Source organism: Perca fluviatilis, chromosome 8 (assembly GCF_010015445.1).
Source record: "Perca fluviatilis chromosome 8, GENO_Pfluv_1.0, whole genome shotgun sequence".
In the NCBI taxonomy this organism is placed as follows: Eukaryota; Metazoa; Chordata; class Actinopteri; order Perciformes; family Percidae; genus Perca; species Perca fluviatilis.
This window is the reverse complement of record NC_053119.1, coordinates 5,159,330-5,173,461: the sequence shown is the minus strand read 5'-3', so window position 1 is coordinate 5,173,461 and position 14,132 is coordinate 5,159,330. Positions and strand designations below refer to the sequence as shown.

The 14,132-nt window shown below is 44.4% G+C and overlaps 1 protein-coding gene across 1 annotated transcript in view; it reads left to right on the top strand.

The window, feature by feature from the left end:
• The window catches only part of LOC120564005 (Golgi apparatus protein 1-like), a 54,192-nt gene extending 49,216 nt beyond the window's left edge, over window positions 1-4,976 (top strand). Inside the window, exons 22-25 of the mRNA XM_039808575.1 lie at window positions 474-581; window positions 1,349-1,469; window positions 2,898-3,004; window positions 4,805-4,976. Of these exons, the coding sequence (XP_039664509.1) occupies window positions 474-581; window positions 1,349-1,469; window positions 2,898-3,004; window positions 4,805-4,972 (504 nt within the window). The 3' untranslated portion in view covers window positions 4,973-4,976. The remainder of the gene's footprint in view (window positions 1-473; window positions 582-1,348; window positions 1,470-2,897; window positions 3,005-4,804) is intronic.
• Window positions 4,977-14,132: the final 9,156 nt, after the last annotated feature.

Genomic DNA, 14,132 nt, shown 5'->3' with positions numbered 1-14,132 from the left:
TCTGTATGTGTGTGTGTCTGTTTGTGTATGTGTGTCCGTTTGTGTGTGTGTGTGTCTCTGTTTGTGTGTGTCTGTGTGTGTCTGTCTGTGTGTGTGTCTGTCTGTCTGTCTGTCTTGTTTGGTGTGTCTCGTTTCTGTGTGTGTGTTTGTGTGTCTGTGTCTGTCTGTCTGTCTGTCTCTGTGTGTGTGTGTGTGTGTGTGTGTGTGTGTGTGTGTGTGTGTGTGTGTGTGTGTGTCTCTGCGTCGTCTCTGTGTGTGTGTGTGTGTGTGTGTGGCGTCGCGTTTGTCTGTGTGTGTGTGTGTGTGTGTGTGTGTGTTGTCTGCGTTTGTCTTGTGTGTGTGGTTTCTCTGTGTGTGTGTGTGTGTGTGTGTGTGTGCGTGTGCTCTTTGTGTGTGTGTGTGTGTGTGTGTGTGTGTGTGTGTGTGTGTGTGTGTGTGTGTGTGTGTGTGTGTGTGTGTGTGTGTGTGTCCAGATCTCCCGGCTGTGTCCGGAGGAAGCAGCAGCCCAGGAGCAGACGGGCCAGGTGGAGGAGTGTCTGAAGGTGAACCTGCTGAAGATCAAACAGGAAGGCTGTAAGAAGGTAAACTGACCCGCTGCTGCCTTCACTGACCACCAAGCGGGCAGCGTAAATCACAGCGCCGTGATCTGTACAGCAGGGTTCATACGTTTTGAAAAAAAAACTGGGAAAGCTATGTAATTTGAAAAATGCAAATTCCAGGCCTGGAAAGGTTTTGGAAACATAAAAAGACCCAGAAAGTTTTTGGAAAAGTCACGGAATTAGTTTTAACACAACATAAAATGTATTTTCACGTCGTCTTAACCTCAACGTTGTATTCGGGGAGCGATATTACGAACCACAGACATTATCATTCATTTATAGTTAAACCTCTGAGGGTCAACTTTAACACAGACTAGTATTCTTATTGTAGAATGTCGACTGACATTTTCAGGAACACAGAGTCAAGGGAATTTGCCGAAAAGTATTGGATAAAATGCGTATGAATGAAGGAACTCATGTGTTTTCATTTCATCCTTTGTTTCCCCTCCCCCCCATCCTCTTTGTTCTGATCCTCCTCTCCCTCCTGCGTCCTTTTCTCTTCACCTTCCTCCACCTCTTCCTTCCCTTGTTTTAATAATCCTTTCTTCCTTCCATGTTTTTCTTTCCCTGCTCTTATTTCCAATGTTTTTTCTCTTTTTTGCTCCTCGCTATCTTCTTTCCATCCACATCCACCTTCTCCCCCATCTCTACCCCTCTTCCTCTTTTCCTCCTCTTTCACTTTGCCCCCTCTGCTTTTCCTTCTTCTTCTTTTCCCCCTCCTCCTCCTCTTCTTCTTCTTCCTCCTGCAGGAGGTGCTGAACATGCTGAAGGAGAGTAAAGCCGACATCTTCGTCGACCCCGTCCTCCACACCGCCTGCGCTCTGGACATCAAGCATCAGTGTGCCGCCATCCCACCCGGCAGAGGGCGCCGTGAGTCCGCACGCAAACGCACCTCGCATCACAAATGAAACCTTTCTTAAACACGTGAAATGAACACGCAGAGAATCAGACATCAGTCATTTATCGGCTTGTTATTAGAGAGGGAACTGAAACCCTAATGGATGAAGAATAGAAAACAGGGACTGCCACCAGAACGCGCTGGTGAGCCTGGAGAGAGCGCTGCGGCCCCGAGGCAACGTTGACCCCGAGTGCTTCAAACAGGCCATCTCGCGCAAAAGTGGCGTGGACCTGACTCGGGTTTCCCAACGTGCTCGGCTGCTGCTTAAGACTCTCTTTATGGACAGGCGAAGTCCCTCTCCTTCTTCCAGTGGACCCTCACGGGACCTTAATCAGGAAAAAATATGTACAATACTGAACGGGGAGAGGCAAATTATTATTTGATCCCGTTTTGAATTAAGCCCTGAATTACACATGTGGTGTTGGTCAGTTTGAAAGATAATTTAGCAAGTGAAAGAAGTCTCAGTTTGTCTTAGTGCCACTTCACCAACTGCTCCTTGAACTAAATCTCTCGTCTGGCACAATATACGTCACCTTGCTCGCTAGCACCCTAGCTTAGCTCTATTCCACAAAACACGTAACGTTATTGTTACGATAATTATGTATCGAAGAATAGACAGAAACGCTAAAGTTCTTCTCAACGTTCATTTTTACTCGCGCAAGCAAGACGTTCGTTACAGCACTCAGCAAAGTACAGACATGACTAGGGCTGTGCTCGATTGAAGAAATTCTTCGTCGACTAACACTCATTCAGTTTTATCGACTAATCGATTAGTCGATTTAATCGACAGATCTGTAAATCTGAGTTTCTCCGCAAAGAGTCGTGCAAAAATCACCACTTTAATTCTTGTGTTTACCAGAGATGTGCTCGTATGTTTCTTGGAAATAAGTCATTCAGCATGAAAACAGCATCAAAAATGACTAATGGACTAAAGAGATCTAAGTTGACTAAGACCAAAACCACCGATTAGTCGACTAATCGACTAAGAGGGAGCAGCCCTAGAAAACTGAGCAAAGGGTGTTCACATTTCTGTTTTAGGAGTAGGGCTGCAACTAGCGAATATTTTCATTATTGTTTAATCTGCTGATTATTTTAACGATTAATCTAAGTCTGTAAAATGTCAGCAAATAGTGAAAAATGTCCACACTGTTTCTCCAAGTCCAAGCTGAACATTCAGTTTAATATGATATAAAACGGATGTGAAAAGCCCCAAAAAATTATCTTTAAGAAAAAATAAAAAGTCTATAAACAATATTTTGAATGTCAGTTTATCGGTTTGTTCAGCATCATTGTTTAAAACTAAGATGTATTCGAAACTATATAAAAAGACGACTGACCGTAAACAAAGCAGCCACAAGCCAACGTAACCTGACGAGTTTGTGTCCTGTTGTTGTCCCCAGAGATGTCCTGCCTGATTGAGGCGCTGCAGGACAAACGGGTTCGCCTGCAGCCCGAGTGCAAGAAGAGACTTCAGGATCGCATCGACATGTGGAGCTACGCTGCCAAGGTACAGTACAGCTTCTTCCCCCCTGTCAGTGAACGCCTCTGAACACTGTGAAAACACAGCTGGGGACACCCTGAGTTCTCCACAGCGCGGAGCCAACGCAAACACGCACTTTAATCTCTGCAGTCTTTTTTTTTTTAATTGACAATTTCTGGTACTGGATATGAAATCTTTTATTCCAGACTCAAACACTGTGTACAACAACACCCAAACAAAAATGATATTGTCTCTGTTGGAGTACTGCATGTAGAGGTATGTGTTTTCAAAAAAAAAAAAATAAATAAAAATATGAAAGATATTATTACACTTTTGAAAACGTCACTTAAATATTGTACCAGAATAGGTTTACATGGTTTCATTTTCAACAAACACCATATTTTTGTTGTACTGCACATTGCTGCAGCTCCTCTTTTCACCCTGTGTGTTGAGCTCTCTGTTTTAGCTACAGAGTGAGACATCTCACTTCTGTTCCATCTTTGTTGGGAGTCGCACATGTGCAGTACCTAGGTAAGGACTACTAGCCAGTCAGAAGCAGAGTATGAGGGCGTGCCCTGACAGTACCTAGGTAAGGACTACTAGCCAGTCAGAAGCAGAGTATGAGGGGGCCCCTGACAGTACCTAGGTAAGGACTACTAGCCAGTCAGAAGCAGAGTATGAGTGCCCTGACAGTACCTAGGTAAGGACTACTAGCCAGTCAGAAGCAGAGTATGAGGGCGTGCCCTGACAGTACCTAGGTAAGGACTACTAGCCAGTCAGAAGCAGAGTATGAGGGCGTGCCCTGACAGTACCTAGGTAAGGACTACTAGCCAGTCAGAAGCAGAGTATGAGGGCGTGCCCTGACAGTACCTAGGTAAGGGACTTTGGGCTTTTTCACTTTGTAACCCTATAACATGCACAAAAAAAGATATATAACACAATAAAGGAAAGGGGGGGGGAAAGCCAAAAAGCATAATATGACCACATTAAGTTGAAGCCACTGGTTTATAATGTGTTTTTAAAATGGCACTACAATAAGAGTTCTTTGTGTTAGCTTCAACCTTCCAGAGGTTTGGAACAAAACATGAAAAAATGTAACGGGAGGAAAAAATAGTCCGCAATAAAATAGAAAGGGTTATTTCTCAACAAATCATAGACCTAAAATCAAACTTTGCAAAAGCTGCTTCAGTTTTTTCTTGATAGTGTTGTCATGAAAACATGTGCATCCTTTTTATTAATTTAATAAATTAGCTGAAATCCAGTTTAAAATCAGTTTTTATGTTTAACAATTTACAAAATTTATCTAATGAGCTTCTATTAAATCAGTTTCAAGTTGCCATTTAATTGAAATTGAGTGAACAAGCTGCATAAACTTTTGAAATTGATTGATTGAATAAAGCGATCATTTATTTTGTAATGAATTGAATAAGATGCATAAAATTGACTTTAAAGGTTGATTTTATTTTGAAATTGCTTTAAGGAGCAATGAAACATCTGTTAAGAGGCTTTAATGTTTTTGGAGGGAGCTTTTTTTTTTTTTTAAACTGAGCTGTTGAGCTCCGCTAAATCTAATTTGAAGTGTATTTTTATTTTTTTTATTGATTGAATGAGGTCATTACATCTGTTCAAAGGGTCTTTTATCTTGAAATTGAGAACTGAACTGCATAACACAATTTTATAAATGAGCTTTTAATTTGAAATTGACTTAACGAGCTGTATCAAATCTGTTGAAAAGGGACTTTTATTGTGGAGTTAATTGACCGAGCTGCATGAATTAATAGACTGACGTGAACGCTGCTGTCCTCTCCTCTCCTCACTTCCTGTCAGGTGGCTCCGGCCGACGGCTTCTCAGACCTCGCCATGCAGGTGATGACATCACCGTCCAAGAACTACATCCTGACTGTGATTGGTGCAGGCGTGGCGCTGCTCTTCATGGGCGGGCTGCTCTGCGGCAGAATCACCAAACGCGTCACCCAGGAGCTGAAGGACAGGTAGACCCCTCCCCACAATACACCCCCCCCACCCCCACACACTCCGGGGTCAGGACACACCCACGGGAGAAACAAGCTCACCCCCACCCATTTACCCCCCCTCCCCCCACTGCAGTCCTCAAACACCCTTCGGCTCTTTCTTCATCGCTGGAATGACGTTGCCCACAACCCTGCAGACGAACGTGGGCTTGATCAGTGACTCACCGTGCTCTTCTTCTTCTTCTGATCTCTCCGGGAGGCCGCACCGCGCGCATATTTCTTCTTCTCCTCTTCCTGAGCTTCGATAACAGAGCGTCGGGGTCCTGCTGCAGTTTGACCCCGCACTCATCTGATGTACATGCAGTATTACTCTGCTTATTTTTCCTTTTTTTTTTTTTTTGTCTCCTCCCTTCTCTGGGGGGGATGGGTGAGGGAGGGGGGTGGAGGGGGAGGGGTTGTAAGGATATGGGGTCAGAGGTCAAGATATGGGTGCGAAGGAGTTGAATAAGATCCTATTAAGTGTAAATGTGTATAAAGTGGGATGGGAAATGCTCATGTATAGAGCAGTTAAATGACTCCAGTATTTTAAGTGTGTGTGTGTGTGTGTGTGTGTGTGTGTGTGTGTGTGTGTGTGTGTGTGTGTGTGTGTGTGTGTGTGTGTGTGCTGTGGTGTGTGTGGGGGGGGGGGGGGGGGGGGGGGGGGGCGTGAGACCACCATGTTGTTCTAGTTTGTCATCCTGCTTGAAGAGTTTTCGGGGGTCGTTTGGATCTGGATATATCTATTTTTTTGTTGTTTTTTTTTTTTGTGGCTGATGTGTGTTAGTTAGATTTTATCGCCATGGGACTGCCAGGCGGGCGGTGCCAACCAAGCCAGCCCTCCACAGACGAGACAAAGACAAGTGGACACGTCACAGACACTCCCAGCCGGCTCGCTCCAAAGCTCTTCTTACAGCAGGAATGTTTTGTGGATATTTTTTTATTACTTTCTTTCTGAAAACGGCAGACCCGGCAACGTCTTTTTACTTCTATTTTTTATTTTTTTTCCCCCCCTAAAGAAGTTTTTTTCCCCCAGCCCAACCCGTGCCATAAACGCACCACACACGTCCACCTGCTGCTCCCAGTTTGAACCAGCTGGTTGGGACGCTTGTTGGGCATCACGCTCGCCTTGTGGAAACGCGCCGTGCCGCGACACAGAGCCCGGAGTCACCGCAGTCTGCTCCGGGACGCACTGGGGCAAACAAACTGGCTTTCTAACATTTTTTTATATTTTTTTTTTCTCCCCCAGTCATGAACTCACAGAGCGGCCGCTAGTATCGCGCTGGTTGGTACGGAAAAGCTGCGAGCAATGCAGGAAGGGAAAAAAAAAAGACAAAAACAAAAAAAGCGACTAAAGACAAGATTCTAGATTATTATAGAGATGTGAACATTTTTGTGTAAAGATAATACTGGAATCATTGCACATTTTTAGTTCTTTTTTTTTTATATCTATAAATATATATATATTGTTTTGTCATAGCCTTATTTATTTGTTTACTAATGGTTATAGTTTAGTTTCTTTCTGCTATGATTTGAATGTTCTCTGGTTGCCTTTTCTCCAGCGAGCGTGGGGGGGGGAGAATATGGGGGGAGGATGCAGGGCGACTGTTTCGGCCTCCTTTCGGGCATCGGCCTGCTTCACACGCGGCAGCGAACGCCTCTCTGGCGGGCAGGGTGAGTTGGATCACTTTATTTAAGACGGCGGCACATTAGAAGTCTGTTAAACGACTGTAGAGTCCCCAGGACCTGGTCCTGGTCCTGGTCCTGGTCCAGATCTGACGCGCAATCGGAGTTCGGAGCAGCCATCTGCGACGTCGATCTCTTTAATGTGACGATACTTTGGGGATGACCACTGGTGCTTTTCGTGCACCATCTGAAGCCGATCGGTAACGTGGACACGAGCAGAAAGTGGATTCATTTCACGTTCACAAGTTCAGATAAAAATGGTTTCGTGTAATTTTGACGCACGCCTTTTTGAAGACGTTAATTCTCACGATGTTAAGCGGACTTTTCACCACTTGGCCTGAACATGAAATGTATCATTTTATTGTTGTTGTTTTGTTTGTTTTTTTGCCCGTTAAGTCAGGTGTGAAAGCGACCGAAGGAAAACCAAAATTCCACGTGGTTCTCCCAAGTCTCCCATCGGCGCCAAGTCGGCCATCTCGGATGTGAGCCGAGGAAAGAGAAACACGCACAAAACACAGACCAGGAAAAAGCCCAAACTGGACAACAAACAAAAGAAAAGTAACCCGATGATTTAAGCCCAACGGTCCACTTAGTCGTAGAGATGCACCGATTACGACTTTCTAGGCCGATTTCCGTTTTTTTTTCATTGAGTTTGACCAGCTGATACCGATTTTCATATTTTCTAACCACTTTACAGCACACACAAATATGTATTTTCTATCTTTTCTTTAATAGAACATGTTTTGAACAGATAATGGATCGCTATAAAATAGAACTGTATAAATTACTCCTGGTGTGGGACATTCACAGACATCTAAATTGCAACGTTATGGAAGAACCATTTCCTTCTTTTCCCATTTGTTGCGCGATGTTAACCACACGGCGCCCGAGTGCATTTGACCGGCATAAAATGGCCATATGATCACGTGAAAATCGGCCAGATCCGGTCACCGGCCGGTCAGTCGGTGCATCTCTACTTGCTAGTTGTTGTTTTTTCCCCCTGGGCTGCATCTCGCGGCCTTTCTTTGGTGAATGGAGCCGGCTCAGGTGTTTGATTTCTGTAGAACGCAACACAGCGGACTCGTGGTTCTGGTCGGTCTGCTCAGCCGGCAGCTTGATGCCGGAGGAAGAAGGCCAAGGTCGGTGTTATCGTACGTCAGAGAGTCGCGGTGTTGTCGAGCATTTTTGGTCTCAGTGTGAAGGCAGAAAGAAGTTTATTTATTGAAAAAGGTCTAAGTTCCCAGGGTCCCGTGTCTCTTGATATGAACTAACCCCTCAGTCACACTAGCTACAGGAGACGGAGACAAAGCGACAGGCCGCCATTCATTTTCAACGGGAGTGGCCGTTTGCCAGCGACAAGCCACGAGCTCGCCGCTGCCACGAGCAAGGCGGGGCCAAAATAGACAAGAAGTCTATTTTATGCAAATGCGGAGCGATGCGACAAAGCGACAGCCAATCGGAGTGAAGCGGCAGCGTGACGTAGGTCAGTGGCTCGAGTCGAAGAAAATAATTCAGGATGGTGGAAAACGCTTCAGGACATCTGGTATTTCTGTATATCTGATATGTTCTGGCATTTTATCTTATATATTTTGTTAGTTTTATCGAGAAATAAATACTTTTAAATCCAAAAACACAGTTTTTGAGACTTCACAATACCTCCTGAAGTAACTTTTAAGACGTGCTTGAAGGTAGCATCGGAGAATTTCTGTTTTACTGTTGCCAAGCAACCGGGAGTAGGCTATAGGCACGCCCAGGAGCACCCACAAGCGAGTGCATGGCGCTCTCTTTTGTAGCTAATGGGACTGTGGGGTGACACTGTTAAGAGATTGGTTAGGGCTGTCTTTGTAGTTCAACGTGCAAAAGAAACTAGAGTGCATCCTGATGACCCATGTACGTTCTGTTTGTGTTGAAAGCTCGCTTTTATTAAACAACTGTAGGAAGGCATTCGGAAATGTCAACGGATGAGCGCACACTCGGGGCAAACAAGCGCCCGTTAACACAGGCGCGCGCACGAGGCCGAGCCCGACCCCAACCCGAACATCATTTCTAAATATCTGTCCGAACCCGGCCCGGGAATCGGGGATCCATCCTCTAAAAGAAACCAGGGGTGCTGTAATCTAGGTAGCGTGCTGTTAGCCTCTACTGTTACTCACTTTGGGTTTTTTCGAACCGTTGAAGCGTGGCGTGGTGAGCGCTGCCCTCCCTGCTTGTTAACGAGACGTCCTGATTCGTTGAACTGCCTTCACGTGTTGTTTTTTCTTTCTTTCTCCATCTGACGTCGTTTTTTTTTTTTATCAAAGCGTGCCTACTCGCCGTCCCACAGAGGGATCCCGCTGCTGTACAGAACATCCCAGAATCCCCTGCAGCACCCAGCAGGTGTAGGTGTGTGTGTGTGTGTGTGTGTGTGTGTGTGTGTGTGTGTGTGTGTGTGTGTGTGTGTGTGTGTGTGTGTGTGTGTGTGTGTGCGCGCTGCCTGTGTGCTGCGCGTGTGTGTGTGTTATGTTGTGTGTGTGTGTGCTGTGCACGTGTGTGTGTGTGTGTGTGTGCGCTGCCTGTGTGCTGCGCGTGTGGGTGTGTGTGTGTGTGTGCTGTGCACGTGTGTGTGTGTGTGTGTGTGCGCTGCCTGTGTGCTGCGCGTGTGGGTGGGTGTGTGTGTGTGTGCGCTGCCTGTGTGCTGCGCGTGTGGGTGTGTGTGTGTGTGCTGTGCGTTTGTGTGTGTGTGTGCGCGCTGCGTGTGCTGCCCAGAGATTCTGGAGTGCGATGTCCAGATGGTTCCTCGCCGTTCTCGTTGTCCCGAGCGACGATGACTAGAATATTTTAATTTTAAGTTTGTGCTGATTGCTGATAAAGATCTTTTTGTAAACAATGTTTTGTGTCTGACTCCTGGTCATCTGATTTGATTTCTCCCTCCTGTCCGCTTTTCTTTTCTTATTCGGTTTGTTCTTGTTGTTCTGTACAGATGAAAAATGGACCGTTTGTTAATAATAATAATAAAGTCTGCAAGGTTTCTATTCTGTTGTCTGGTGCGTTTATTTCAAAACCATTTTTAAAAGATTTCTTCTTCAGCTTCTATATTGAAAGTCTTCAGCCCTAACATGAAGCCCATGGCATGCCAAACAGTCAGCTGTGTTTGGCGGATAATATATCTTTTTAAAGATCATTTTTTGGGTTTCCTCCTTTAATTTTTCACAGGACAGCTAGGTGAAAAAGGGGAAGACATGTAGGAAATCGTCACAGGTCAGACCTCTCAGTATATGTGCGCCTGCTCTACCCACTGAACCAACCCGGCCACTGTCGGATAACATTTGATCGTGTGTGTGCCATGGGCTTTAAAGTTACACCCTTAGAACAGATCATCACGAGACACTTCAGTTTCCAGTCGAGGCTTTAATCTCATTTTCAGAAGCAGAGAAACATGAAAAATACATTTCATTTCCTTTTATTGTTTATATCGAACAATCAACAATGTTGCAAAAAATTAATAAAATTAAAACCCCAAAATTCAAACGCAAGCAATCAGAATTTACCAAAGACAAAAAAATAATAAAAAAGTATACGTTTGAGAAGGAGCAGGCAGAAGCAAATAGATTATTAGGTCCTGCCCCTACTTTACAATATCATATTATTACAAAACAAACAGATATGCAAATACAGCATACAATCTTTCAGGTCTTACAACAATAACAACAATACTTTTACGTTACAATTCCATGTCAATGTTTTGGTCTGTTCTTTTCTGTATTGGGCAAGTATTGATTTCTTTAATGTATTTTTGAACTGAATGATATTATGGCTCTGTTTGTCACCCCACAAACTCAGACACACTTGCTTTTAACAGCAGTTAAAAGAGCTTGTTTGAACATAGAAGGTCCTCTTAGATGCTATCCCCCGTCTCTTTCATTAAACATTCCACGTAACGCGTTACACAAATGATCTTCTTTAACTTTAAACATAAATTGTGCCGTTTTGAATGTAACAATGTCCATACATTTCAGCAAATGTGAATTCAAAAACAGATGATTAGTGTGCTCGTAGTACCCGGTGTGATTTATTCTCCTGATTGCTCTTCTTTTTTTACAGATAATGTAAAAATAAAAATCAACAATTTACATTCACGTATCACGTTTTGCCTGCTGTTCAAATACATAGACACCATAAAGATATAATCAATCATCTAATAGTTAACCAAAGGGTAGTCCCTACATTTAATCACATCTAATAATAATAATAATAATACATTTTAATTATATAGCATGTTACATGGTACTCACAGACACTTTACAGTAAAACCAGCACTTTTATATATATTTATTGAACTCATGAATGTTCTGAATGTTCAGAAGAATACACTTTGACATGAATGAAATCAATCTTAAGTTATTTTTAATTTAACATAGAATACCTGGACTATATTCTGGCAATCAGCCATAATTTGTATAATATTCAAAAGAGAATAAGTTCCGGGCAGCAGTCTCCGTAGAAGAGAAGTTGATAGCCCATGCCTTAATTCTGTCTCATAATCTGAAGGTCTGCTATAAGAGTAACTTCATAACACCGTGTATAGTGGCATGATATACTCAAAACACATAATCCAGTTCTTTAATAAATGAAGAATGTATTTACCTAATAAAAATACACATTATTTAATCCAACTAAGCATTAATGAATGAAATACTGGCGTAGATAAAACAACCGAAAACAATCGATTATTAAGATGTTAATAGCAAACATTGAATTATTTTTTTTTTGACAAACACAGCACTGCAGCTGAGATCTAAGAAGAGAGAATATACTAGAGAACCCTAATTTCCCTAAATCTGTCCTATGTAGACCCAGAGAGCATCAATAGGCCGTGTTGTAGTACTGGAGATCGGTCTCGGTCTCAAGACCGCTTTTTGGAGGTATCGTCTTGGAATCGAAAGCATTTTTACTCTGTCTCGGATAAAGAGGACTCAGGATTTTATTTCAAGACCACAACTGCAGGGATATCACTAAATTGCCTCTGCACTGTGATTGGATGTAAAACTTCCTGCTCCAAATGCAACCAATGACTTGTCTCATTTCTAATTTGAAATGTGTAAATGTTAACCCTTTCTCCCCTCTGTCTTAACACACAAAGTGAATGCAGGAGACAGGAGAAGATGCACTGGCTGTCTGGGACTAGTCTGGTCTTGGTCTTGACTCTGTCTCGACCCCTCAAAGTCTTGGTCTTGACTCTGATTTCTTCCTGTCTTGGTCTGGGTCTTGACTCGGTCTCGCCCTGTCTTGGTCTGGGTCTTGACTCTGTCTCGCCCTGTCTTGGTCTGGGTCTTGACTCGGATCTCACCCTGCCTTGGTCTGGGTCTTGACTCTGTCTCGCCCTGTCTTGGTCTGGGTCTTGACTCGGATCTCACCCTGTCTTGGTCTGGGTCTTGACTCTGTCTCACCCTGTCTTTGTCTTGGTCTTGACTCTGTCTCGCCCTGTCTTGGTCTTGGTCTTGACTCTGTCTCGCCCTGTCTTGGTCTTGACTCTGTCTCGCCCTGTCTTGGTCTGGGTCTTGACTCTGTCTCGCCCTGTCTTGGTCTGGGTCTTGACTCGGTCTCGCCCTGTCTTGGTCTGGGTCTTGACTCGGTCTCACCCTGCCTTGGTCTCAACCCTCAAAGTCTTGGTCTTGACTTGATCTCGATACACTCTGGTCTTGGTGATGACTTAGTCTCAGTTTACGTGGTCTTGACTACAACACTGTCAACAGGCAAACTAAGTTTTTACCTGCTCAGATGGAGGGACAGCTGGATGGATGACGGGACGGAGACCCGCCCGCATGGAGTTGACCCAGGAAAGTTGCGGCAGCGGTCCTGCCAGGCCGGAGAACTTTGGTTTCCTCAACTGGTTGGGGCCAACACCGTATAGTGACCGCGGTGTTGGCACAGGTTCATCAGCTCCGACTTTTGTCTAGTGGGAACCATGGACTGTAAAAACAAAAGATTGGTGACGCGTCTCCTCTTCCTCCCACTGTACAAAGCCAAAATCTCCTGAATACGGGTGCTGGCATCTTCTAATTTTGGAGCCAGAGTCAGCGCAGTAGTGATAGGGCGGTTCATACAGCCGCCCGGCCAATCACGAGTCAATCACAGCTGTCAATCATGACGTAGGAGAAGTTACAGCAGGATGGTCTTTTTGAACTGAAACAATTTCTCAAAGTCTTTACAAGCTTCTTCAGTGCTCCGTTCAAACTCAGTGGATCGAGGATTTAGTTTTTTTACACAGAATTTTTTTGAACAGTATATCTCAGATGTTTTATTTTTTGTTTTCATACTTTAGATGTCTCCCAAATACAATGACAGCCAACATCGCTACAACATAGTGACACGTTCCTCTGACAGAGATTTATTAAAACCTCTCAGGATTATCAGGAAGCTGCTGTTCCTCTCCTCTTGGTCTCACACCGGTCAGATCTTCAGACACAATGAGTCTTGGACCAGCAGTGTTTGGGTCCAGAACCGCAGGAGTGTAGGAGACCATCTCCTTGATCTTGTTGCAGATGTTGAAGCTCAGGTTGCCCAGGTGTTTGGCCTCGTCTATCAGATCTCCTGAGAGCAGCTGTGGGTCATCCAGCAGGGGGGGCTGCCGGACTCTTTCCACTGCAGCCTTGTAGTTGATCAGGAATGAGACGTCTTCAGCTCTCAGCTGCTCTTCTGTGGCTCTGACTGTGTCTGAAAGATCTGCTATCACTCTGCTCAGGGCCTCCATATTCTCCTTCATCCTCTGACTCTTCTGCTCCTTTTCCTCCCACAGTGCATCCGTCCTGGCATCCTTGTCCTCTTCTAGAAACTTGTAAAGCTTCTGATACTGCTCCTTAATCTGCATATCTGTGAGTCGGACCTGGACCTTCATGTGAAATGCTGCTTGATCACATTTTACTTTAACTTGTTGAAAAACCTTTAACTTCTCCTTTGAGTGCTCCAGAGTTTCCTGAAGTTCCTTCCTGTTTTGTCGTGCGGCTTCATCGATAGGTCTGATTGCGTGGTTGGTGTGTTTTTCTGAATCTCTGCAGACGACACACACCGGCTGCTGATGGTCCAGACAGAAGAGTTTGAGTTCCTCAGAGTGAAAACTGCAAAACGCCTCTGAAGCTCTCTGATCTCTCTGCTGTAAGAAACTCTCACACAGCTTCTTTAAAGCCAAGTTTGAAGGTGGTCGGCTCAAAGTTATTCTCCTGCAAACGGGACACTCTTTGGTTTGTTTCTCTGTCCAAAAGTTCCACAGACAGTCGTTACAGAAGCTGTGGCTACATGACAGGAGGACAGGATCTTTAAAAACTTCATAACAGACAGCACAGCAGAGATCTTCCTCTAATCTGGAAGCCATTAAGTCTCTTAATAAAGCAGGAAACGCAGCATATAAACAGCTCAGCCACTCCCTGTGCCCTAAAAGTTACGTTCACTTTGAGTCTTCGTTCTTGTAAATCTGTGGTTCAGTTTGT